This window comes from Neophocaena asiaeorientalis, unplaced genomic scaffold (assembly GCF_003031525.2).
Source record: "Neophocaena asiaeorientalis asiaeorientalis breed wild unplaced genomic scaffold, Neophocaena_asiaeorientalis_V1.1 scaffold606, whole genome shotgun sequence".
Taxonomy (NCBI): Eukaryota; Metazoa; Chordata; class Mammalia; order Artiodactyla; family Phocoenidae; genus Neophocaena; species Neophocaena asiaeorientalis.
The window spans coordinates 1,412,746-1,433,557 of NW_020173687.1; the positions used below are offsets into that span (position 1 = coordinate 1,412,746).

Consider the following 20,812-nt stretch of genomic DNA (forward strand, 5'->3'; position numbering starts at 1 on the left):
CAGTGGCTGGTGGTTGAGGGGTGGGGGTGGGCGAGAAACGTGTGACTTGCCCCTTGACCGGGCTCTTACCCCCTCAGCTCCAGCTACATTGGCTTTCTTGCTGTTTACTCTTTGTTTGCTCTTCCTGCCCCAGGGCCTTTGCACAGCCAGCCCCTCTGCCTGGAGCACACCCGCCCCGTTATGGTGTAGGCCTCAGATGCCACCTCCTCAGGGAGGCCCGCCATGTTTTCCCACCTGCGGCAGGTGCCCTGCTCCCTCCTTGCTCTCCTGTTTCCTCTGTAATGGGTGTGATCATCTCTCACATGAACCGTATCCCAAGTTGAGAACCGTATTTGCTCTCAGTGCGTACTTGCCAGGTGAATGAGTGACTGGCGCACAAGGGTCCACAGATTGGGGGTGCGGCCAGTGTGATGGGGTGGGAGGGTGACCAGAGGGGTAAGGAGTCCCAGCCCTTCTTGTCCATCTGACCGCCCCCTCCCCTACAGGGCCAGTACTGCGACATCTGCACAGCTGCAAGCAGCAACAGGGCACACCCTGTGAGCAACGCCGTTGACGGCACGGAGCGCTGGTGGCAGAGCCCACCGCTGTCACGTGGGCTGGAGTACAACGAGGTCAACGTCACCCTGGACCTGGGCCAGGTAGAGTCTCTTTCGCTTTCTGCAGCCTGTCCCCTATGTCCCTGGCCAAAGGGCTCACCGTGGGGCGAGGACCAGAAGGTGAGGTGTCCACCCAGAATGAGCTTGGGAGGCTGGGCAGAGGCTGGGCACAGACGGGCTGCTGGTGGCAGGCCCATACAGACGGAGGCGTGGCACTGGGCACCTTCCGTTTGTTTTCTCAGCATCCTCGTGGTGCACAGGGAGAGAGGGGCGCCGGATGGGGGGCTTACCAGAGGTCACGTGGAGAGTTAGGGTGAGGGGCGCTAAGGGGACATCACGGAGGTGGGGCTGAAATGCTGTGAGCCCTGGTGTTTACTCTGGGGAATTCCTCTGCAGGGAGCCAGGCTCCACGGGCGGGAGTGGGAGGGGCTCCGGGAATGCAGAGGAGGCCGGAGGAAGTGGACATTCCTAGGATACCTGTGCTGCGGAGGCCACAGAGGGGTTAGGTGTGCCCGCCCAGGCCCCTGCACAGGCAGGGGTGGGGGATGGGAGCCAGGCGTTTCCCAGTGACAAACGAACCCCCCTTGGTGGACCTGGGCTGCGCCCCACTCCCCACGTGACGTTGTTAGGCCCGGGCCTTGGTATCCTGGCCTGTGAAACGGGCCAACAGTCCCGATGCCTCCTTGGATGGGGTGGGGGAGGGGGAGGTAGGTGAGGCCAAGCCCAGAAGCGGCCACAGCTCTGGGCCTGCCTGGGAGCTGGGTCACAAGGTCGATCCTGCTAGACCTCGCCTCCACCCCCTTCCCTGTTCATGGGGCCGGGGAAGGAGCCCTAGACCATGAGTCCAGGCGCCTGAGTCCAGGCCGGCTTTGCCATGGTCCCGGTGTGTGACCTGGTGGGTCTCTGCTCCTTGCTGAGCCTCCATGCCGCTGTCATCCTGGGGGCATTGGAGGAGAAGTGGTGGAGCATCTCCTGTGAGCCTGGCTGGAGGGGCGGGCCCCGCGGGCAGGTTCAGGGGACGGTGTTGGGTGCCTCTTGCCCCATCCCGGAGGCCTGGCGGGCAGGTGGGCAGTGAGGGTGTGGGTTCGCGTCCCAGTAAGTGGCCGGGGATTTCCGAGGGGCCATGGGTTATCTGTTAGGCCCTGGGAGGGGCTGCCCATCGCGGGCCCTGCCTGCGGGGGGCTGGTGGTGCTGCCGGACCCAGGTCTGGGTGGGGCTGGGCCAATATCGCTTCAGCTCCCTGGGCTTTCACTGCATCTGTGCTCTCTTTCCCCCGGAGGCAGGGAAGGACCTCAGCAACCCTGTGCGCTCCCCGGGTGCCCCTCTCTCTGGCACTGCCACGGGTGGGGGAGGGGGAAGTGCATTCTGCCCCTGCCCCAGGGTCAATCGGGGAAACTTGTGCTGAGCTACTGGGCCCTTCTCGCCCCTCCTCCCCCGTGGACAAGCCTGGCCAGACTAGGGCAGGGCAAGGGCCTTTGCTGGGTGCACAGTGGCCTGGTCTCCATGACAACCCCAGGGTGGCCCGGAGCAGGAGGTGCGGTGGATGGGGCCGAGGGGCAGCTCGGATGGCGCTCAGCTCCCCCTGGCTCTGTGGCCCCTGAGGCTTGGTGTCCATATGTAGGAAATGGGCCAGCGAGGTGGAGGCAGGCGGCACATCCGCTTTGTAGACTGGGCCTGGGCTGGGGAGAGGGCTTCACTGTGTACATCCTGCCCCTCCAAGCCGCAGTCCCCGACTGTGCGACGACGCAAATGTAAAGTGACTCAAGTGACTTTGTAGGCTGGGCCTGGGCCATTTCCAGCCCTGTCTGGGGGGGAGATTGACCCACCCATCCACCTAGCCATTCTTTCTCTCTCCCTGCCCCCCATCTTTCCTTCCTTTTTGCCACCCACCCATCCACCTAACATCCATTCATCCACCAACGCTTCTTTCCATCTACTCAACCCTCCCTCGTCCCTCCTCTCTTCCTTTCCCCCTTTACTGACTTCCCAAATCCCCATCTTGGTTGGGCCAGGGGGCTGCCAGTCTTGGTTGGGGGGGGGAGCTGGTGAGCATGGGGGGTGTCCACCAGTGTGCTTTAGAGTTGGGTGGAGCGGAAGGGCCCAGTTTCCAGCTCCGCGGGCGAGAGAGCTGTCTTTCCAGGGCATGTTTCTGAGCTACTGTGGAATTTCAGGGGAGACTTGCGCATTCACCGCCTTCCCTTTCGGAAAAGGAGCTTGTTGCCCCTTCCTCCCTTGGACTGTGCGACGACTGGGTCCCTTCAGGGTGCCCTGCTCACGGGGGTCGGGGACAGACCAGGTCCTGCGTCGGCCGAGGAGCCCCACGTGGGGTAGGCGGTAGGGGAGGACGGAGGTGGCATAGGCTGGGGCACTGGGCGGGAGGCGTCTTGGAGGAGTGGGCCCGACTTGCCCGGCTGCCCCGGGGTCTGTATCCTCAAGTGCCCCCAGGTCTGGTGACGGCAGCAGCTGGGGCCCGCAGTCAGACTGAGGATGTCCCCAGGCAGGGCAGGACCCTCTGAGCACACTCCCCGGGGCAGATGGGGAGAGAGGCCGAGTGGGAGGGGCCTGGCTAAGCTGGTTCAACCCTGGGGGCTCCTTTGCTTTGGGGCTGGGCTGCCGATGGAGGCGCAGGCCCTGGGGTGGGGCTGGGCACTCCCAGTGCCGCGGCTGCCAGGGTCCTTTGTTCTGGGAGCTGGAGCGGATGCCCCGGCAAAGCGGGGCGGGGTGATGGGGCAGCTGGCCCTGGGCATCAGGCGGACTTCCTGCCCCAGGGAGGACAGAGGGCTGGTGGGGCCTGGTCTCTGCAGCGTCCGCCTGTGCGGGGGCCTCGGAAGCCTGCTTGCTCTGTCTTCCGGTCACACCTCATCCTGTTCTGACCTTCCCCGTTCCAGGGTGGGTGAGGGCCGTTGGACCTCTTCCCCCATTTCGCAGATGGAGAACCAGGCCCCAGGAGCAGAGACCTGGCGGGAAGGGCGTGGCGAGGTCTAGGCCTTTGCCGTTGCCCTGCTCACCATGTGGGTCTCAGCCAGGAACCCTCAGACCTGAGAGAACTGAGCTGTAGGTCTGAGGTTTGCGGGCTGCTCGCCTCGGAAAGGGGGTTCTCCAGAGCGGGCAGTCTGCGCGGCTGGTGACTGAGGGGACACTGGCCTGTCCTCCCGGGGGGCACAGAGGGTTCTTGCTTCTCTCCTGCGTCCTGCCCGCCTCAGGCTCCCCGTTGCGGAGCCTCACCCGTCCACGTAGCCCGGTGGCCTTAAGGAGCTGGGCAGGGTTAGGGCTGGCCCTGGGGGGCGTCCCCCACCCTCTCCAGACGCCCGCTTCCTGGCCTGGCCGTGGGGAGGGGCTCTCGCCAGCAGCCCCCGCCCCTCACCTGCGGGCTGCAGCCCTCATTCCCCAGATGCAGGTGAGGAATGCAGATCCCCTGCCGACCGTGAGCTGTGTTTTCTCCTTGTGCCCTGGGTGGGGTGGCCCCTTATCCCAGCCCTGAGAGGCTGGGGCTGGAGGGGAGTGGCCTGGAGACCAGGTTGCCGGGTACCGCGGGGGGTGGAGGGGGTGAGGTGCAGAGTGGTGCTGGGCTGGTGGTGGAGCGTAGGCTGGGGGAGTTGGGTGTGAGGCCAGAAAGTGTTGGTTGGGGAACTCTAGAAATGCCAAGGTTGGGGGTCTGCCCTCCCTGGGGGATGGCGGGGGGGCGCCAGCTGCCCCCCACCGCGTGGGGGTGTGCGCAGCAACTGGGGAGACAGAGCCAGTGTGGAGGAGAGGCCGGGCTTGGCAGGGCCAGGTTCCCTTCTCGAGGTGCGGGCGCAGAGAGCACCTGCTGGGACCTTGGCGCCGCGCTGAGGGTCCCGGACGTGCCGGCTGTTTTGCGGCCGGGATGCCCCGTGCAGGTCCGCCCTGCCCGCCGCTGTTCTGGGCCACACACCCTCCAAGCTGGCCCACTCAGGGCTCCCCAGGCAGGCCTCCTGGTCCTGGCATGCCCGCCAGTCCTCTGGGTTATGAGGTCATGGTCACTGGCCTGGCTGTCCAGACCTAGCTGGGCGCTCCGCCACATGGCCAGTGCCCCAGGAGGGTCAGCGGGCAGCTCGAGGGAAGTGGCAGGAAGTGTGGCTGGGCTGGCTAGGCTCTAGCTGCAGGGCCCGGCAGCCAGGACAGGTGCAGCGGCTGGGCCGGAGGTGGCCCCTTGAGCTGGGCTCCCGCGGAGGAGAGGGCGGGGCATCCGGGATGGCCTCCCCACCGAGGGTCCTGGGACCGGCACAGGCCCCACCTCTCCTCGTGGGAGCCGCGAGACCCTGCCTCTCTCTGCTTGTCGCTTTGCTCGGAGGATGCGGGGCCGGAGGGGCCACCCGTGCCCGGGGCTGGGGGCCGTTCGTCCTCGGTCCCCTGGCCATCCTGGCACACTCGTCTGCTCACGCTGGGCACACACAGACACCCCCGCTACCCCACACTGACTCCCCCAGGCTCTGGTGGCCCCCAAGGCTTCTGTTCTCTGCTTTTTATTTTATTAATTTAATTTAGTTATTTTTGGCTGCATTAGGTATTTGTTGCGCGGGCTTTCTCTAGTTGCGGCGAGCGGAGGCTACTCTTTGCTGCGGTGTGTGGGCCCCTTGTTGCAGTGGCCTCTCTTGTGGAGCACGGGCTCTAGGCGCACAGGCTCAGCAGTTGTGGCTCGCGGGCTCTAGAGCGCAGGCTCAGTAGTTGTGGCGCACGGGCTTAGTTGCTCCGCGGCATGTGGGATCCTCCCGGACCAGGGCTCGAACCCGTGTCCCCTGCATTGGCAGGCGGATTCCTAACCACTGTGCCACCAGGGAAGCCCCCTCTGTCTGCTTTTAAACAAATGCCATGGCGTTGGTTTCTGGCCATACAGCTCACACCTGAGACTAAACTGTTGTGTGTCGGGGTCCCCGTGGGATAAAGTCCACTTCCTGTAGCCTGGGACTGCCCATCTGGCCTGACCTGGGCCAGGCTGTAGGGAGGATGGGGTGGGGGCAGGGCCTAAAAACCCCCCTTCAAGGCAGGGGGCCCAAGACAGCACCTGGGTGGTCGGTGGGGGTGTGTGTCTCTGAATCCCCCCAGGCCCAGCTCCGTTGAGGTGCTGGGCCACATGGGCATTTGCCCTTCACTCTAGCTGGTGAGCTCCTACAGAGCTGTCGGAGCCCTTCCACCCCCACCCAGCCCTTGAAAGTCCCCCTGCTCTGCTCCACACACCAGTGTGTTGGGCTCCCGGCCCCGCAGTCAGGGTCCCTGGGGCCTGTGCCTGCCCTCTCTACATTTCCACGTTTTATTTTTCTTTCCAGCAGTGGCTCTTCCACTCCAGGAGTTGCATCCACATGTGGCCTGTTTTCAGGCTCCCGTTGTGTGGGTGGCCATTCTTATTTACCCAGTTGGGGGCCCGAGTAGACACGCCTGCCCAGCTGGCCCCCCTGCCGCGGCGTTCCTCTTTATCGAGGCTTCCAGGTGGGGTCTCTGCAGAGAGGGCAAACCTGGGTGCGCCGGGTCAACTGGATTCAGCACACAGGGCCCCGAGGGACGGCCCAGCAGTCTGGGGTGGGGGTCCAGGAGGGTGGGGAGCCGGCCCGGACACCTCGTCTAGGAGGGGCTTCCTGCTGCCGCCCAGCCACGGCCTGGGACCCTGGCCCGTCCCCGGGAATCGGCACGGGGCCCGGCTTCCTGCAGGGCTGGGGCTGAGTCACAGGCTGCCTGGTGATTCATGCCGCCTGGCCCAGCGGTTGGGGGCTGGGCCCCTCCTGCCCCAGACAGGGGCACAGGGCCTGGCCTAGGGCTCCCCAGCCCCAAGATGGGCCAGGGCAGAGGGGTCGTGCGCTGGCCCTGATGACCTTGTGCTCCCAGGGGCTCCAGCCCCAGCCCAATCCCTGGGACATGGGTGTCTGAGCCTGGGAGGCTGCCGACCAGCTGTCACCTCCTGCACCGCCATCCCTGGGGCTACAGGGACCCGCACGGGGTCTGCAGCACCCATTTCCTCTCTAGCCCTCCCTGTATTTCCTGACTCCAGCCCCGCCCGTGTTCGCTCCCCTCCCTGCACCTGTGCCTCTGGGCACCAGCGTGTGCGGAGTGGCTCTGTGTGGGGCCTCTGCGGCATCCCTGCCAGGTGACTGCCAGCTTCTGCGGGCCTCTTCCCTTTCAAGACTTTCAGAGGCATCACAGCATTTTGAAAGGGCCTGAACCCTGAGCCCTGGTCTCTGACTTCCCCTGTGCTTGTCCCACTGCCCCACGCCCACCCAGGGCCATCTAGCCACTGAGGCCTGGGACCCACCCAGGGCCCCCAGCTCTCGCCGCAGGGCTCTGCAGCCTCCTGCCACCGCCCCCCCTGCCCCCCCCCCCCCCCCCCCCGGCCCTGCCTCCCCGCCGAATCCGGAGGTTTTGTTTGGCTTTTGCTTTAAAAGACTTTTTTTCCTTTTGCACAGAATTCTGTAGCAGCGGGAGGGGTCATCCAGCGTTGGCACCGAGTGGAGCCGAGCGGGCAGGGGTGGCGTGGGGAGGGCCGTGTCCAGGGAGGCCGGGGGTCCGCTCTCGCTCCTGGGTCATGCCCAGGGCGGCTGTGCGGCCCTGGGAACCAGGACCAGGTCGGGGACAGGTGGGGAGAGCTGAGCGCATGCCTTCCCGTCGCTCCAGCCTGGGCCGGGGCCCCTGTGTGCTAGCCAGATGACCAGGTGGACAGATGGACAGAAGGCAAGGGTCTTCCTTGGAGTGCACCCAGCGTGCGGGCCTGGGGGCAGAAGTTTCCATACAGCCCGTGTCCTGCCCGATTAGCATCTCCGAGTCAATATTTGTGCAAGTGCTCTCAGCTGGGAAAAATGCGACCGGCCCGTAGACCTGGGGGAGGGACAGAGCTGGCCAGCCGAGGGTGCAGCCTGGTGGCCTCGCTCAGGGAAAGGCGGGGGTGGGCCCCGGGGGCTCGGCGGGAGGCTTTAATCCCCTTGGGGGCCTTCAGCGCGGGCCATGCTGCCGCCCCCAGAGCAGCCTGTGTCCATGTCCACTGCACACCCAGGCCCCCCACGCCGCCATGCCCCCCTTTCTCACGAAGACCCCTCCTGGCACAGGGGCCATCTGAGATCCCCAGGGCTCCCTGGAATGCCTGAGAGTTGGCCAAGTTGCCTGCCGGGTGTAGGGTCCATCCCCCCAGAGGCTTGAGCCCCTCCCCTGACTGGGCAGGGCAAACTGGAAGATGACCTCAAGGCCTGGCAGTGGGTGAATAGGCCCTCATTCCCCCCCAGCACCCAGGGAAAGGCCATTCTTGGCCTGACTTGGGCCCCTCCCTGTAAACTCCAGGCCTTCCGGGAAGGGCAGGACTCAGAATGGGCATGTCCCAGGGTCCCAGGACCTCATGCCCCCTGCCCCCCGCCCCACCCTGCCACGCCTGGATTCTTAGCAGGCTGGCCTCCTGAGGGATGGGGCCACGAGGTGTCCATGTTCCCTCCACTGTCCCTCGAGGGGGTCGTCACAGTGGCTTCAGGCTGACCAGGGGTAGGGGGTGACTGTGCGCCTTAGGCGGCCCTGGAGGGCTTCCCCGCTCTGCCCCCATGTGGCCGTAGGCTCAGGGCCTGGCTGGCTGACCGAAGACCAGCTGGTCTGGGGCAGAAGTCCAGAGCAGTGGACACCAGAAGGGAACCTGCTTCTCTGGGCTGGGCAGGGCCCCGTTGAGGGGACGGCGGCGGCCGGAGGCGTGACGTTGCCCTCAAGGCTGGTGGGCAGTTCAGAGCCCACCTCGGGGTGCCCCTGTGAGCAGGTCTGGCATGGGGGTGTGGGCCGGGGGTCTCCAACGGGGGCACAGGCGCCGTCCACGTATGGCGTGCTCACTAGCTGTGTCTCTGCCCCTCATCTGGGGCCCCCACTCTCCCCGTGTGCAGGGTGGGTGCCCAGGTCTCCCACTGGCCCTGCCCGGCTTTCCTTGGAGCCCAAACTTCACGCACAGAGACCAGCCTGGACGATGGTCCCGTCTTTGGCTTTGGGGTGGGGGAGGGGCTCCCTGGCCCTCAGGGCTGTTGAGGTCTGGAAACCACAATCCCTACCCCGTGGTCACCACGCAGGGCAAGCTGAGGCTGGGTGGGCACCAGGGCGCTACCCCCAGAGGTGTGTGTGGGGTGCACAGCCGATGTGCGCTCTGCTCGCGTGCCCACCCTCTCGGGGGTCTCGGTGGCTCATCATCGAGGCCACAGTCAGGGCAGGTGCTTCTGCCTGAGCCCATGGGCTGTCCTCAGTGGCCCCAGAGCCCTTTCCTCGGGCCTGTGCCAGGTGGGGCTGGAGTCCCCAAGGCTAAGACCTGCCAGGCTGCAGGGCCAGGGGGCAGTTAGCCAAGGAGGGGCCCCACCAAGCCCCCAAGGGCACAGGACACAGGGACATCCAGGGATGCTGACCTCTGGCCAGGAGGAGAAGAGAGATGAGGGATGGGCCCCTCCCTGGGAGTGAGGTCAGGCCGAGACCCAGGGAGAGAGCAGCAGGTGGGCCCTGGGGGTTCTGGATGCCTCTGGAAGAGCAGCCTCCCTGCTCCCTGGCCAGGTGCTCTCCCGACGGGCTGGGGCTGGGTTGGCAGGGTTTCCCCGCGCCAGCTTTGGGAGGGCCCGTTTTCATCTGTCTCCCCGCTGGGGGCTCCTGACAGCGGCAGGCAGAGGCTGGGCCCTGGTTGCTCCGCGGCTGGCTGCCCCTGCAGGCTGGTCAGCGGGTGAAGTGGGCGGGTCCTCAGTTGGCTCTGAAGATGATGGGGGCGATGACCAGGGTGAGGCCGTGACGGGGGCCCCCATCCCAGGACAGGGGTTCACCGGCCTGCTGTGCGAGGAGGACAGGCTCCTGGGAGCTTGGGACACTGTCTGGCCATCATCCCAGGCCGGCCACCAGAGCTCTGGGGACAGTGGGATGAGCTCCTGCCTCGTCCTTGCCCAGCCCCACTGCCCAGGCCCAGGAGACAGGCTGCCCGCGTGTGCCCTGTCTGACTCCAGTCCCTGTCAGGCCTGTGTGCAGCCTCACAGCAGGGCTCTCCAAGCTCCTGGGGTGGGGCTGGGCCCTAAGGCACCCCCAGGCCCAAGAGGGGAGCCCTCCGGAAATGCTGGGTGCCACTGGTCACCTCTGTGTCCTGGTGCAGGCCTCAGTGGCCAGGGGCCGGCCAGTGAGCGAGGGGCTGTTCCCTGAGCCAGCCGGCCCTCTCACCTGGGTGTGCCTGGCCCTTGAGGGCAAACACACAGATGTCCACTGTGAGCCCCACCTCACGGCGTGGGGCTGGCCCTCCAGGTATGGGGGGGCCCAGGTGGCATGGAAGGGATCTCAGGGGCGTCCATACACTTACTGCCCCGCAGGTTTTCCACGTGGCCTACGTGCTTATCAAGTTTGCCAACTCGCCTCGGCCAGACCTCTGGGTGCTGGAACGGTCCACGGACTTCGGCCACACCTACCAGCCATGGCAGTATTTCGCCTGTGAGTCTCCCGGGGCCAGGGGTGTCCCCTGGGGTGGGCCACACGCTCTCTCAGGGTCTCCGGATAGCAGGCCTGCCCTCACGCCGGCTTCTGCATGGGTCAGGGCTGTCGGGTGCGTGTCCCGAAGGCTGTGGGGGTTCGGTGGCTTGTGTCCCTGAAATGGGCATGGCTGGGTCCAGGGGCCCTCGGTACCAGGAGTCTCTCATGCCATCTCCGGGTTCGCCCTGGACTGGCCTTATGCTCCGGCAGCTCCTGAGGTGACGGAGGTGGCCAGCTTAGCTGCCCGGTCAGGAGAGCATGGGAGCCCTGCACCCCTGCTCACTGGCCGGCCGTTCCATGTGCCACCCTGACCAGTCATGTCGATGGGGCTGCTTCGATTGGGCGGGCCTGAGACACGTGTCCCCCCAAACTCCAAGGCCCGAGAGTGAGTGTGGGGCGGTCAGTCCTATAAAGGACAGTCAGGAATGGTCCCCCAAAGATGGAGATGGCAAGGGCCACCCAGGGGACACACTTGTTCTCTGCAGAGAGGAGGACAGGCAAGGCAATCCGGGCTCGGGGCAGGGGCAGCCTGAGCCCTGGCCTTGCCCTCCTGAGGAGCTCCCCTGGCCTCCCAAGTGCCACAGTCTTCAACAAAACCTCGAGGGTGGGCGGCGTTCCCGCCTCGTGGTGGATGCTGCCTCCCGGTTGAGGACTTCTGGGGAAGTCCGGGCACGCAGGGCAGCAGGGCGCTGCCGTCGGGCCTCCTCCGAGGGCTTCCCTGGAGCCCTGCGCCCTCACCCTTCGGCGGTTCCCGCAGCCTCCAAGAGGGACTGCCTGGAGCGGTTCGGGCCACGGACACTGGAGCGCATCTCCGGGGACGACGACGTCATCTGCAGCACCGAGTATTCGCGGATCGTGCCCCTGGAGAATGGCGAGGTGGGCGGGGCGGCGCGGGAAGGGGGTGTGGCCTGGCGGTCCCTGCCGGAGCCACGCCCACGCCTGACCCGCGCCCCTCCGCAGATCGTGGTGTCCCTGGTGAACGGGCGTCCAGGGGCCATGAACTTCTCCTACTCACCGCTGCTGCGTGATTTCACCAAAGCCACCAACATCCGCCTGCGCTTCTTGCGCACCAACACGCTGCTGGGCCACCTCATGGGCAAGGCACTGCGGGACCCCACAGTCACCCGCAGGGTGAGCAGGCAGGCGGGGCTTTGGGGGCTGGTGTGGGCGGGGCCGCGTGGGCTCGGGGCTGGTGTGGGCGGGGCCGCGTGGGCTCGGGGTTGGGATCTGGGGGCAGGTGTGGGCGGCCGCTGACTTCCCTGGGCGGGCGCAGTACTATTACAGCATCAAGGACATCAGCATCGGCGGCCGCTGTGTCTGCCACGGGCACGCGGATGTCTGCGACGCTAAAGATCCCACAGACCCCTTCAGGTGAGACCTGTAGCTCCCTGCCCAGCCTGAAGGAGAGGAGGCCTGGTTCCATTGCCCACCATGTCCCCCACCCTTGTGACCTGCGCTGGCCCCTCACTGCTCGGCCTCAGTTTCCCCGTGTGCACTGTGAGGTGGAAGGGCGGTGCCTGGAGCCTGGCTTGGGCCTGTTTGCCCTGCTGCCGGCAGACGCGGAGTCTTGCCTGGACCTGCAAGCCAGCTGCCCCTCCACCCCAGCTGCCCCCAGCAGAAGCCCCCGGCCCTGTGGAGGGGAGTCAGTGAGAGAGGTAATCCACCTGAGGCTGCATGTTTCTGTTCTCTGGGATAGGGGAAGCTCCCCCGCCTTCCTTGAGAACACAAATGATAACACTCGCTGCTGCCCCCAGCCGTGATCACACCCCATCACAGGCAGGGGCCAAGGCTCAGGACAGGGAGTAGCCCAGAAACCCCCATCTGAGGAGGGCCCCCATCTCCTGCAGCTGGGACGGCTGAGGGCTCTGAGCCCCACCCAGAGTCAGCCAATAAGGCAGGGCCCACGAATCTGCATCTTTAACAAGCTGCCGCTAGATGCTACGTGCCTGAGTGGCTCCAGCCGCCCTAAATGCAGCAGTGAGCACGCAGCTCAGCTATCGGCTGGAGCCTGGCGCTGAGCCAGCTCTCCTCCTGGCTCGCAGCCTCGAGGCGGGTTTGTTCATCTGCTCCTTCCTCCCTCCCTCCCTCCTTTTTCCTCCCTTCTTTCCTTCCTTCCTCGCTCCCTCCCTCCTCCTTTCCTTCTTTGCTCCCATCCGTCAGCAGCTGTGTGTGGCGCTCACACATGCTGCCCCAGGAGCACCTGTTCTGGGCAGGCCTGTGCCCGGCACAGAGGTCCCGGTGGGGCTGAGTGCGCTGGGGGTCTTAAAGCAGGTCCAGGGCTGGACAGGAGGTGCTGGGAGAGGAAGCAGAGCCTGCGATGGGGAGCCCGTGACCAGGCTCCCCAGCCCCCGCCCCCGAGGGGCACCTCCAGCAGGGAGCGGGCGAGCTTCTCCTGCTGCTTCCCTCACCTCGAGATTATGCAGCTCCCACTCCTGCTGGGGTTTTATTGCTGTGTCCACACCCCAATTGATAGGGGAGGCGAATGAAGCCCAGGCAGGGCAGGAGCTCACCCCCGCTCTCACCGTCAGAGCTGCACCAAGAGGTGAGCCCCAGACCTCTCCAGGCATGGCTGATGGGTCTGAAGGTGAAAGAGGTGTGATCACACTCCCTAGAGGACTCAGGCAGGCCCTCAGGACCCGCCTGGCCTGTCCAGTCTCCGCACGGGCCCCAGGCATGGGTTCCTGCCCGCAGCTTCAAGCACTGAGGTCGGGCGCAGCTAACTGCTCTGGGAAATTAAGTGCCAAGTGGGAACTCGTGATGCTTGGGAAGGGCGCCTGCTGGGTGGCCAAACTGGCCTCAGAGGAGAGGTGGGCCTGCCCTTGCCTGTTGGGAAGACGTCGGCATCCGCCCTGACTCGCCTGCACCTGGGCATAGACGGAGCTCAGCTCACCCTGCAGGTGGGGCTTGGGTGGGGCGTCTCCCCCAGAACCACAAACGCTGACACCCCTCACACACAGTGTCCTGCAGTATCAGCCTGCCCTGCTGCCTCTGCCCCTCCCATGAGGGCTCTGCCCCACCCACTGGCCTGTCACCGTCCCTCTGCTTCCGCCCCCCCACCCCGGAAGCTCTCTCCCACCTCCGTCGCCTCGGCCATCGTTCTGAGGGCTGACTACCTGCCCAGTCTGTACTGAGCCCCCCGTTCATTCTCCCCCATCCCTTGGTTTGGAAGTGACATGTTTTGTCTCTATTGGTGTTTTAGTTGAGTCAGGCTAACAAGATGCCAGAGGCCGCGTGACTTGCGAACAACAGAGATTTACTTCTTGCGGTTCTGGAGGCTGCTGAGGCCCCCTTTCCTAGTTCATAGATGGCTGTGTCCTCACAGTGGGGAAGGGGTGAGGGAGCTCTCAGGAGTCTTCTTACAAGGATGCTAGTCCCATTGACGAGGGCTCTACCCTCATGAGCTAGTCACCTCCCGAAGGCCCCCCTTCCAAACACCATCGCTTTCAGGGTTGGATTTCACATGTGAATTTTGGGTGGACACGAACATTCAATCTGTGGCGATTGGTGATCACCCTTACATTTCTTTTCTAGTTCTGTCGATTGCAGTGGTAGCCCTCCCTCTTCAACAGGCATACTTGACCTCGCCAAATGCAGATTTAACTAGTTGTCTCCCTGGAGACCCAGGGTCCCAGAACACTAACCCCAGGCACGACATCTGCACCCAGCAGTGGATCCATCACCTTGACTGCCAGCTCCTGTTCTCTGTCCTTCTTGGCCCCCAGTGCATCCCTGGGGACGCAGCTTCCTTTTCCTTTAGTACTTTCCATGAGAGTCTGTTAGTCCTTGAATGGCTGCTCTGCCCTCACTCTTGGGTGATAGTTTAGCTGGCTGTAGAATTCCTGGTTGATGGCTGGCCGTGTCTCTCAGCACTTGGGAAATGTCATTTCAGTCTCTTGGCGTCTTTCGGTGGTTGGGAGAGTCTGCTGTCATCTGCACCGTTGTCCCTCTGTGGGTTTTATGCCTCTTCTAGGTGTTTCTGTGATCTTGCCTCAGTGCTCTTCAGGTTTACTCTGCGTTGTCGAGTAGTGGACATATTTCCTGTTGCTCAAGGGTTGTGCTTTTTGCATTTAAAAATATGTGTCTTTGTTATTTCAGGACCGTTTTTGGCCATTGGCCCTCTAGGACTCTGAGCTCTCCCCTCGCTCCCTCTTTTCTCTTTCTGGAATTCCTGTTATACAGGTGGGAACGTGGGTGGTTTCCTTGGGTCTCGGGACTTCTTGTATTCCCACCTCTGCGTCCTGAGCTGCTCTCTGGATGGCTTCTTCAGTTCATTGAATCTCTCTTCAGCTGTGTCTGATCCACTGTGTAGCCCATCCTTTGAGTCTTTAATTTCAATCATTTTATTTTTCATTTATAGAAGTTCTGATTGGTTCTTTGGTCACATCTGCCTCTTTTTCATAGCATTGTGGTTTTTTATTATGTCTTAGATTCTTTTGGTTATAATCTCTAAACACTCTCTTTTTATGGTTTCTACTCAATTGCTCCATTAAATGAAGCTCCAGGGGTGCAGCCCTGCTGTTGGTTGCGTCGGTTGACCCTCTTGGGTTGTTTCTCTGCAGGTTCTTCTGCGGGGCTTCGTCCGTGTGATGGTGGTGTGCCCTGGGTTGGGAAGAATCCCTCCAGCGTGGTTTTTCAAGGGCTTTTGACAGACACCCCACTTTTTGTGTTAATTTCTTGGTTTAGGGGTGCCCTGACTATGTAGATTCTTGAAAAACCAAACACCGGCCACAGGTTCTTCGTTACAGATCCTTGGCGCTTCCTGTGATGACCTCTCTGTGGCAGGTTATTCCTGCTTCCTTCCTGAACACCAAGGAGCAGTGGGGCTGAGTCCCAGGGCCCTGCAGCCCGTTGTGGGGGAGGGGCTAGAGCATGATTTGGAGCTCTGGGTCTCCTCTTCTTGGACTGGCTCCTGGGGGCTGCTCAGGACCTGCACGGCACCGCAGCTGTGGTGCTGACCCGGGACCGAGGGGCAGACGGCCCAGGGATGGGACTGTGATTCCTGCTCTCCACCTTGGCTGAGCTGAGGAGGTGTGTGCCGGAGATGGGGTTCTGTGCAGTGGGTGGCTGCAGCCTCGGTCCTCAGCCGCGGCCAGCTGTCCACCTGCCCACTGAGCCAACAGGAGCTGCTCTCCGGGACAGCAGGCGGGATTCCAGCTCTCTGACTGGTGTCCACCCCCGGCTGGAAGAGGAAGCCGTTCTTGGCCACTCGCTCCCGGGAAGGTGCCCTGGATACGTCGGGGCGTCTGGCTGAGTCCAGGGCTGCCTGCTGAGCGAGACCTGGGTCTCAGAGCTGGCCCAGGAAAGCCGTAGACTTGGCCTCGGGTCCTGGCTGTGGTGGAACTAAATCCTGAAGGGCCCAGGGCTCCAGGCTGATCTGCGGACAGGGGCCACCCGCGCCGACTGCTCAACACCCTGCCCCAGCTCCCACCCTCCGTGAAGGCCCTGCACAGCCCCGCCTTTCTCGTGTTCCTGGGGGCCCGTGGCGGATCTGAGCGCTTTCTGTGCCCGCGTGCCCCCCACAGGCTGCAGTGCGCTTGCCAGCACAACACGTGTGGGAGCTCCTGTGACCGCTGCTGCCCCGGCTTCAACCAGCAGCCATGGAAGCCGGCAACCACGGACAGCGCCAACGAGTGCCAGTGTGAGTGCCCCCGCACGTGCTCACACGCCAGCGCGGTGCTCACACGTGCGCTCACACAGGCTCTTGCACGTGCCGACGCCCACACGGTACACTCACGCACACACGTTCACACATGTACACTCAGGTATACACACGTGTGTATAACAATACGTACACGGCTCACGCGTGTTCTCACACGCGTGCTGTTGGCACACGGGCAGCGTGGCACGTTCTGTCCCGAGCCAGGCCACGTTTGGGGTCCCCCGTGGCTTGCGGGACGTGCCCCAGGGGTCCTAGTCGGGTGGGGTCACGGAGGTGTGCTGACAGCTGAGCCCCCACTCTCCAGCCTGCAACTGCCATGGCCACGCCCACGACTGCTACTACGACCCTGAGGTGGACCGGAGCAACGCCAGCCAGAACCAGGACCGCGTCTACCGGGGCGGGGGCGTGTGCATCGATTGCCAGGTGGGCGGGGTCCGTGTGAGGTCGGGCGGCGGGCTCTCGTGGGGGCGGGGCTGCCCCTGGACTCATTGGCCCCGCTCCGCCACAGCATCACACCACCGGCATCAACTGTGAGCAGTGCCTGCCCGGCTTCTACCGCTCCCCAGACCACCCGCTCGACTCACCCCACGCCTGCCGCCGTGAGTGGGGGCGGCCCGGGTGGGGTGGCCTGGGCGGGGGCATTCCAAGGGGTGTCCAGGAGCAGGGTCTGCCCACGTCGGGGTGTCCTGGGGGCCTTCGCGGCTCTCTGGGAGGCCACGGCTCAGGCTGGGGAGGCAGACGCTGCCCCTTCGCGGGGCCTGCGAGCCCTGGACTTGGGTTTCCCTGACTTCCCGCCCCGCGCCCAGGCTGTGACTGCGAGTCGGACTTCACGGACGGGACGTGCGAGGACCTGACGGGCCGCTGCTACTGCCGGCCGAACTTCACGGGGGCGCGATGCGATGCGTGTGCCGAAGGCTTCAGCGGCTTCCCGCGCTGCCACCGTGAGGGCGCGGCCTGGGGGCGGGGGCAGGCCCTGAGCCCCTGAGCATCCTCGCCTGCTGGGCTTGGAGCCGGGGAGGGGGCCCCCAGGGGGGACTCTTTCGTCCTGCCTGTACCTCCAGTGATGCCGAGAGACACGGGTGGCCGGGCACTGAGCCAGCCTGGCTGACACTTGCTGTCTCCTTCCTCAGCGGTGCCGTCCTTCTCTCACAATGACACGGGGGAGCAGGTGCTGCCGGCCGGCCAGATTGTGCGTAAGTGTCCCCCGAGGTCTCCATCCTGCCCTGGGCCCCACTGGAGCTGTGGGGCAGGAGGGGCCACACCCAGGCCCCCAGAGAGCGGGTATTTCCGTTTTGTTCACCATGTCTTGGTGGCTTTTAATTTCATGCAAATATTACGTATTTATGCTAGAAAACCTTGAAAAATATAGGTGAGCGGAATGCTAGAGAAGAGAGGTGTACAGAATCGCATCTCCTGTAAACAGCCCCTCCCCCCTCTGCGTGCGCGCTGTGTTTATAAACGCCCGTGTGCGCTGTGCGCGCTGTTGTGTAATCGCGTCTCCCACCCACGCCATCCTGTAAACACATCATTTTGTGTTCCACGTTGTGCAGACAGATGTGGCTCTTGCTTAACCTGCTCTCAATTCTTGGAAATTTAGGTTCTTTCCAGATTTTATAAAAATAACACTACAGTAAACCTCCTTGCAACTAAAGCTTTCCATGAATTCTTAACTACTTCTGTAGCACACTTTCCTAGAAGGCGGCTCTGGGTCACTAGACATGCATGTTCAGGGACCTTCTTGGCCGCAGGTTGCCAAACCGCTCTCCTGACATAAAATCGTCTACCAGGTGGAATGGCAACAGCCGCGTCACGTGTGTTGGGCGTTGCTGTCACTACCCGGCAACATTCATTATCGCAGAAATCTTCTCATTGGTTCACTTTCCCACTTTTCGGTTTTCCTGGAATTGGGACGCGCCTTTCAGTTGACGGCTTATTGATGTCTAATTGGCCGGCGTTTTCCTTTCACAGCAGTACCAAATCGTGGTGTGTCCTATAATTGGTTGTCTTAGATCAGGTGGCATTTGGTATTTCCTTGGTTTTGGCTGCATTTCTTTGCCTCATTTGCAAGGTTGAGTCTTCCTTTTTTCTTTTAACATGTAAGTATTTACTTACGAATATATTTTGCTCACTTATTTATATATATATTTTTTTCGGCCGCACCACGCGGCATGTAGAGAACTTCCCCGACCAGGGACCAAACCCGCGCCCCCTGCAGTGGAAGCACAGTCTTAACCACTGGACCGCCAGGGAGGTCCAAGGTTGAATCTTCTCTTGCGTTTCGTGACTCCTATTGCTTTCGCTTGTGAATTTCTCATCCGAGGTTGTGGCTCAGTTTTCTTTTCACTCGTTTGCTGCTAGGAGCTCTTTCTGTATTAACTGTATGATCTGTTTCTCACGCGTCACGTGCTTTTCTCCCAGTGGGTAATTTGCCCTTCCTGTTATTTTTTTCACTGAATCTGTTGACCTGGTTCTTCCTGGTGTCTGACTCGGTCATATCTCAACGGAGGTCCCTAAACCCAACTGTTTGCATATCTCTTGGTTCTTTGGCGGTTTTCTTTTTGACGTTTAAATGTTTAGTTTTTCATCGTGGGGTAAAGCAGGGGTCAGCAGGTTTTTTCTGAAAAGGGCCGGACAGTAAGTGTTTTAGACTCAGAGGGCCGTGTGTTCCCTGTTGCAAAGCTTCAGCTCTGCTGTTGTATGTTGCAGCTTGGAAGTGGCCATGGACCATGTGCAAGTGAATGGGCATGGCTGTGTTCCAATAAAACTTTATAAACCAGGCACAGGCACCTTGGACTGAAGGTTGCCAACCCCTGGTGTAAACTGTTGAAAGTCCCTCCTTTCTCCACTGGCCCTTGGTGATTAGGCTGGTGCAGCATTTCACTTTCAATCTGTGAACCGTAGGATGAATTCTGCTAATATCCTTCCTACTGTGGACCCAGCATTGAGCATAAACGTTTCGTGTCTATATTCGTGAGTGAGGCGGGGTGAAAGCCTTGTTGTTTTTTTGGTACCATCTTGTTTTGGTTTTGTAATTCATCTTGTAGAATACTTGGAAAACAATCCATACTTCGTTATGCTCCAGAGCAGATTAAAAATCACAGGAATTATCAGGCTTCCCTGGTGGCGCAGTGGTTGAGAATCCGCCTGCCAATGCACGGGACACGGGTTCGAGCCCTGGTCCGGGAAGATCTCACATGCCGCGGAGCAACTGAGCCTGTGCACCACAACTACTGAGTCTGCGCTCTAGAGCCGGCGAGCCACAACTGCTGAGCCCGTGCGCCTAGAGCCCGTGCTCTGCAACAAGGGAAGCCACCACAATGAGAAGCCCATGCACCACAACAAAGAGTAGCCTCCACTCACCACAACTAGAGAAAGCCCACGTGCAGCAACGAAGACGCAGTGCAACCAAAAATAAATAAATAAATTTATTTATTTTATTTTTTATTTTTTTTATTTTTTTGCGGTACGCGGGCCTCTCACCGTTGTGGCCTCTCCCGCTGCGGAGCACAGGATCCGGATGCGCAGGCTCAGCGGCCATGGCTCACAGGCCCAGCCGCTCCGAGGCATGTGGGATCAGGACTCTCAACCACTGCGCCACCAGGGAAGCCCCTAAATTTATTTTTTTTAAAAATCACAGGAATTATCAATTTCTTAAAAGCTTGTTAGAAGTTACTTAAAAACCATCTGGTCCTGATACCTGTTTTCCCATGGAGAGCTTAGATGATGGTTTTCTTTTCTTTTATTATGTGTGTTTATTTTCTACCTCATTGTAAGTCAGTTTTAAATTTTTTATTTATTATTTATTTAGGGCTGTGTTGGGTCTTTGTTTCTGTGCGAGGGCTTTCTCTAGTTGTGGCAAGCGGGGGCCACTCTTCATCGCGGTGGGCGGGCCTCTCACTGTCGCGGCCTCTCGTCGCGGGGCACAGGCTCCAGACGCGCGGGCTCCGTATTTGTGGCTCACGGGCCTAGTGGCTCCGCGGCATGTGGGATCTTCCCAGACCAGGGCTCGAACCCGTGTCCCCTACATTGGCAGGCAGATTCTCAACCACCGCGCCACCAGGGAAGCCCAGTCAGTTTTGATTATTTACATTTTGTTAGCAAATTGTTTGTCATTTGGATGTTTGAAGGTATTGGCACGAAGTTATGCACGACATTCTGCACATGATTTTAAAATTTCCTTTCATTCCTTTTGTCTATGTTTATTCTCTTTTTTTCTTTTTTTTTCCTACCTTTCTTACACCCAACGGAAGTTTGCTGAGTTTATTGCTGTTCTCAAAGTGCAGCTTACTGATCTGCTGGAGTTTTTCTCTGTTTAGTTTGGGAGAGAGATTTTACTTCCTAATACGGAAAAAAAAATTTTTTTTTCAGATTTTTTTAAAAATTATTTTTTTGGCTGCGTTAGGTCTTTGTTGCTGTGCGCGGGCTTTCTCTAGTTGCGGCGGGCGGGGGCTCCTCTGCACTGTGGTGCGCGGGCTTCTCATTGTGGTGGCTTCTCTTGTTGCAGAGCACCGGCTCTAGGTAAGCGGGCTTAGTAGATGTGGCTCGCGGGCTCGAGGGCACAGCCTCATTAGTTGTGGCGCATGGGCTTAGTCGCTCCGCAGCATGTGGGTTCTTCCAGGACCAGGGCTTCAACCTGTGTCCCCTGCATTGGCAGGTGGATTCTTAACCACTGTGCCATCAGGGAAGTCCTAGTGTAGAAAATTCTGAACTAAAACCATCTTTCTTTTTTTCATTGCAGTATAACTGGCACACGTTATTATATTAGTTTCAGATATATAACACTGCGATTTGGTATTTTTATATATCGTGGGATGATCACCACAGAAAGTCTAGCTAACGTCTGTCACCACGCGTAATTACCATTTTTTTCTCACGATGAGTACTTTGAAGATCTAATCTCTTAGCAACTTTCAACTATGCAGCAGGTTATTATTAACTCCTGCCGCCATGCTGTACATTACATCGCCATGACTTGTTTATTTTATACCTGGAAGTTTGCACCTTTTGACACCCTTCACCCATTTCACCCAACCCCCAATCCCCACCTCTGGCAAATACCAATCTGTTTTCTGTATCCATGAACTCGATTGTGTGTGTGTGTGTG

General features: G+C 61.1%; 1 protein-coding gene across 1 annotated transcript in view; it reads left to right on the top strand.

Annotated features, from left to right (window-relative positions):
* Window positions 1-222: 222 nt before the first annotated feature.
* LAMA5 (laminin subunit alpha 5) overlaps window positions 223-20,812 on the top strand; it is a 48,602-nt gene continuing 28,012 nt past the window's right edge. Inside the window, 11 exon segments of the mRNA XM_024750178.1 lie at window positions 223-243; window positions 486-638; window positions 9,893-10,010; window positions 10,807-10,925; window positions 11,010-11,180; window positions 11,323-11,420; window positions 15,572-15,687; window positions 16,013-16,131; window positions 16,217-16,307; window positions 16,515-16,649; window positions 16,839-16,901. Coding sequence (XP_024605946.1) covers window positions 223-243; window positions 486-638; window positions 9,893-10,010; window positions 10,807-10,925; window positions 11,010-11,180; window positions 11,323-11,420; window positions 15,572-15,687; window positions 16,013-16,131; window positions 16,217-16,307; window positions 16,515-16,649; window positions 16,839-16,901 — 1,204 coding nt within the window.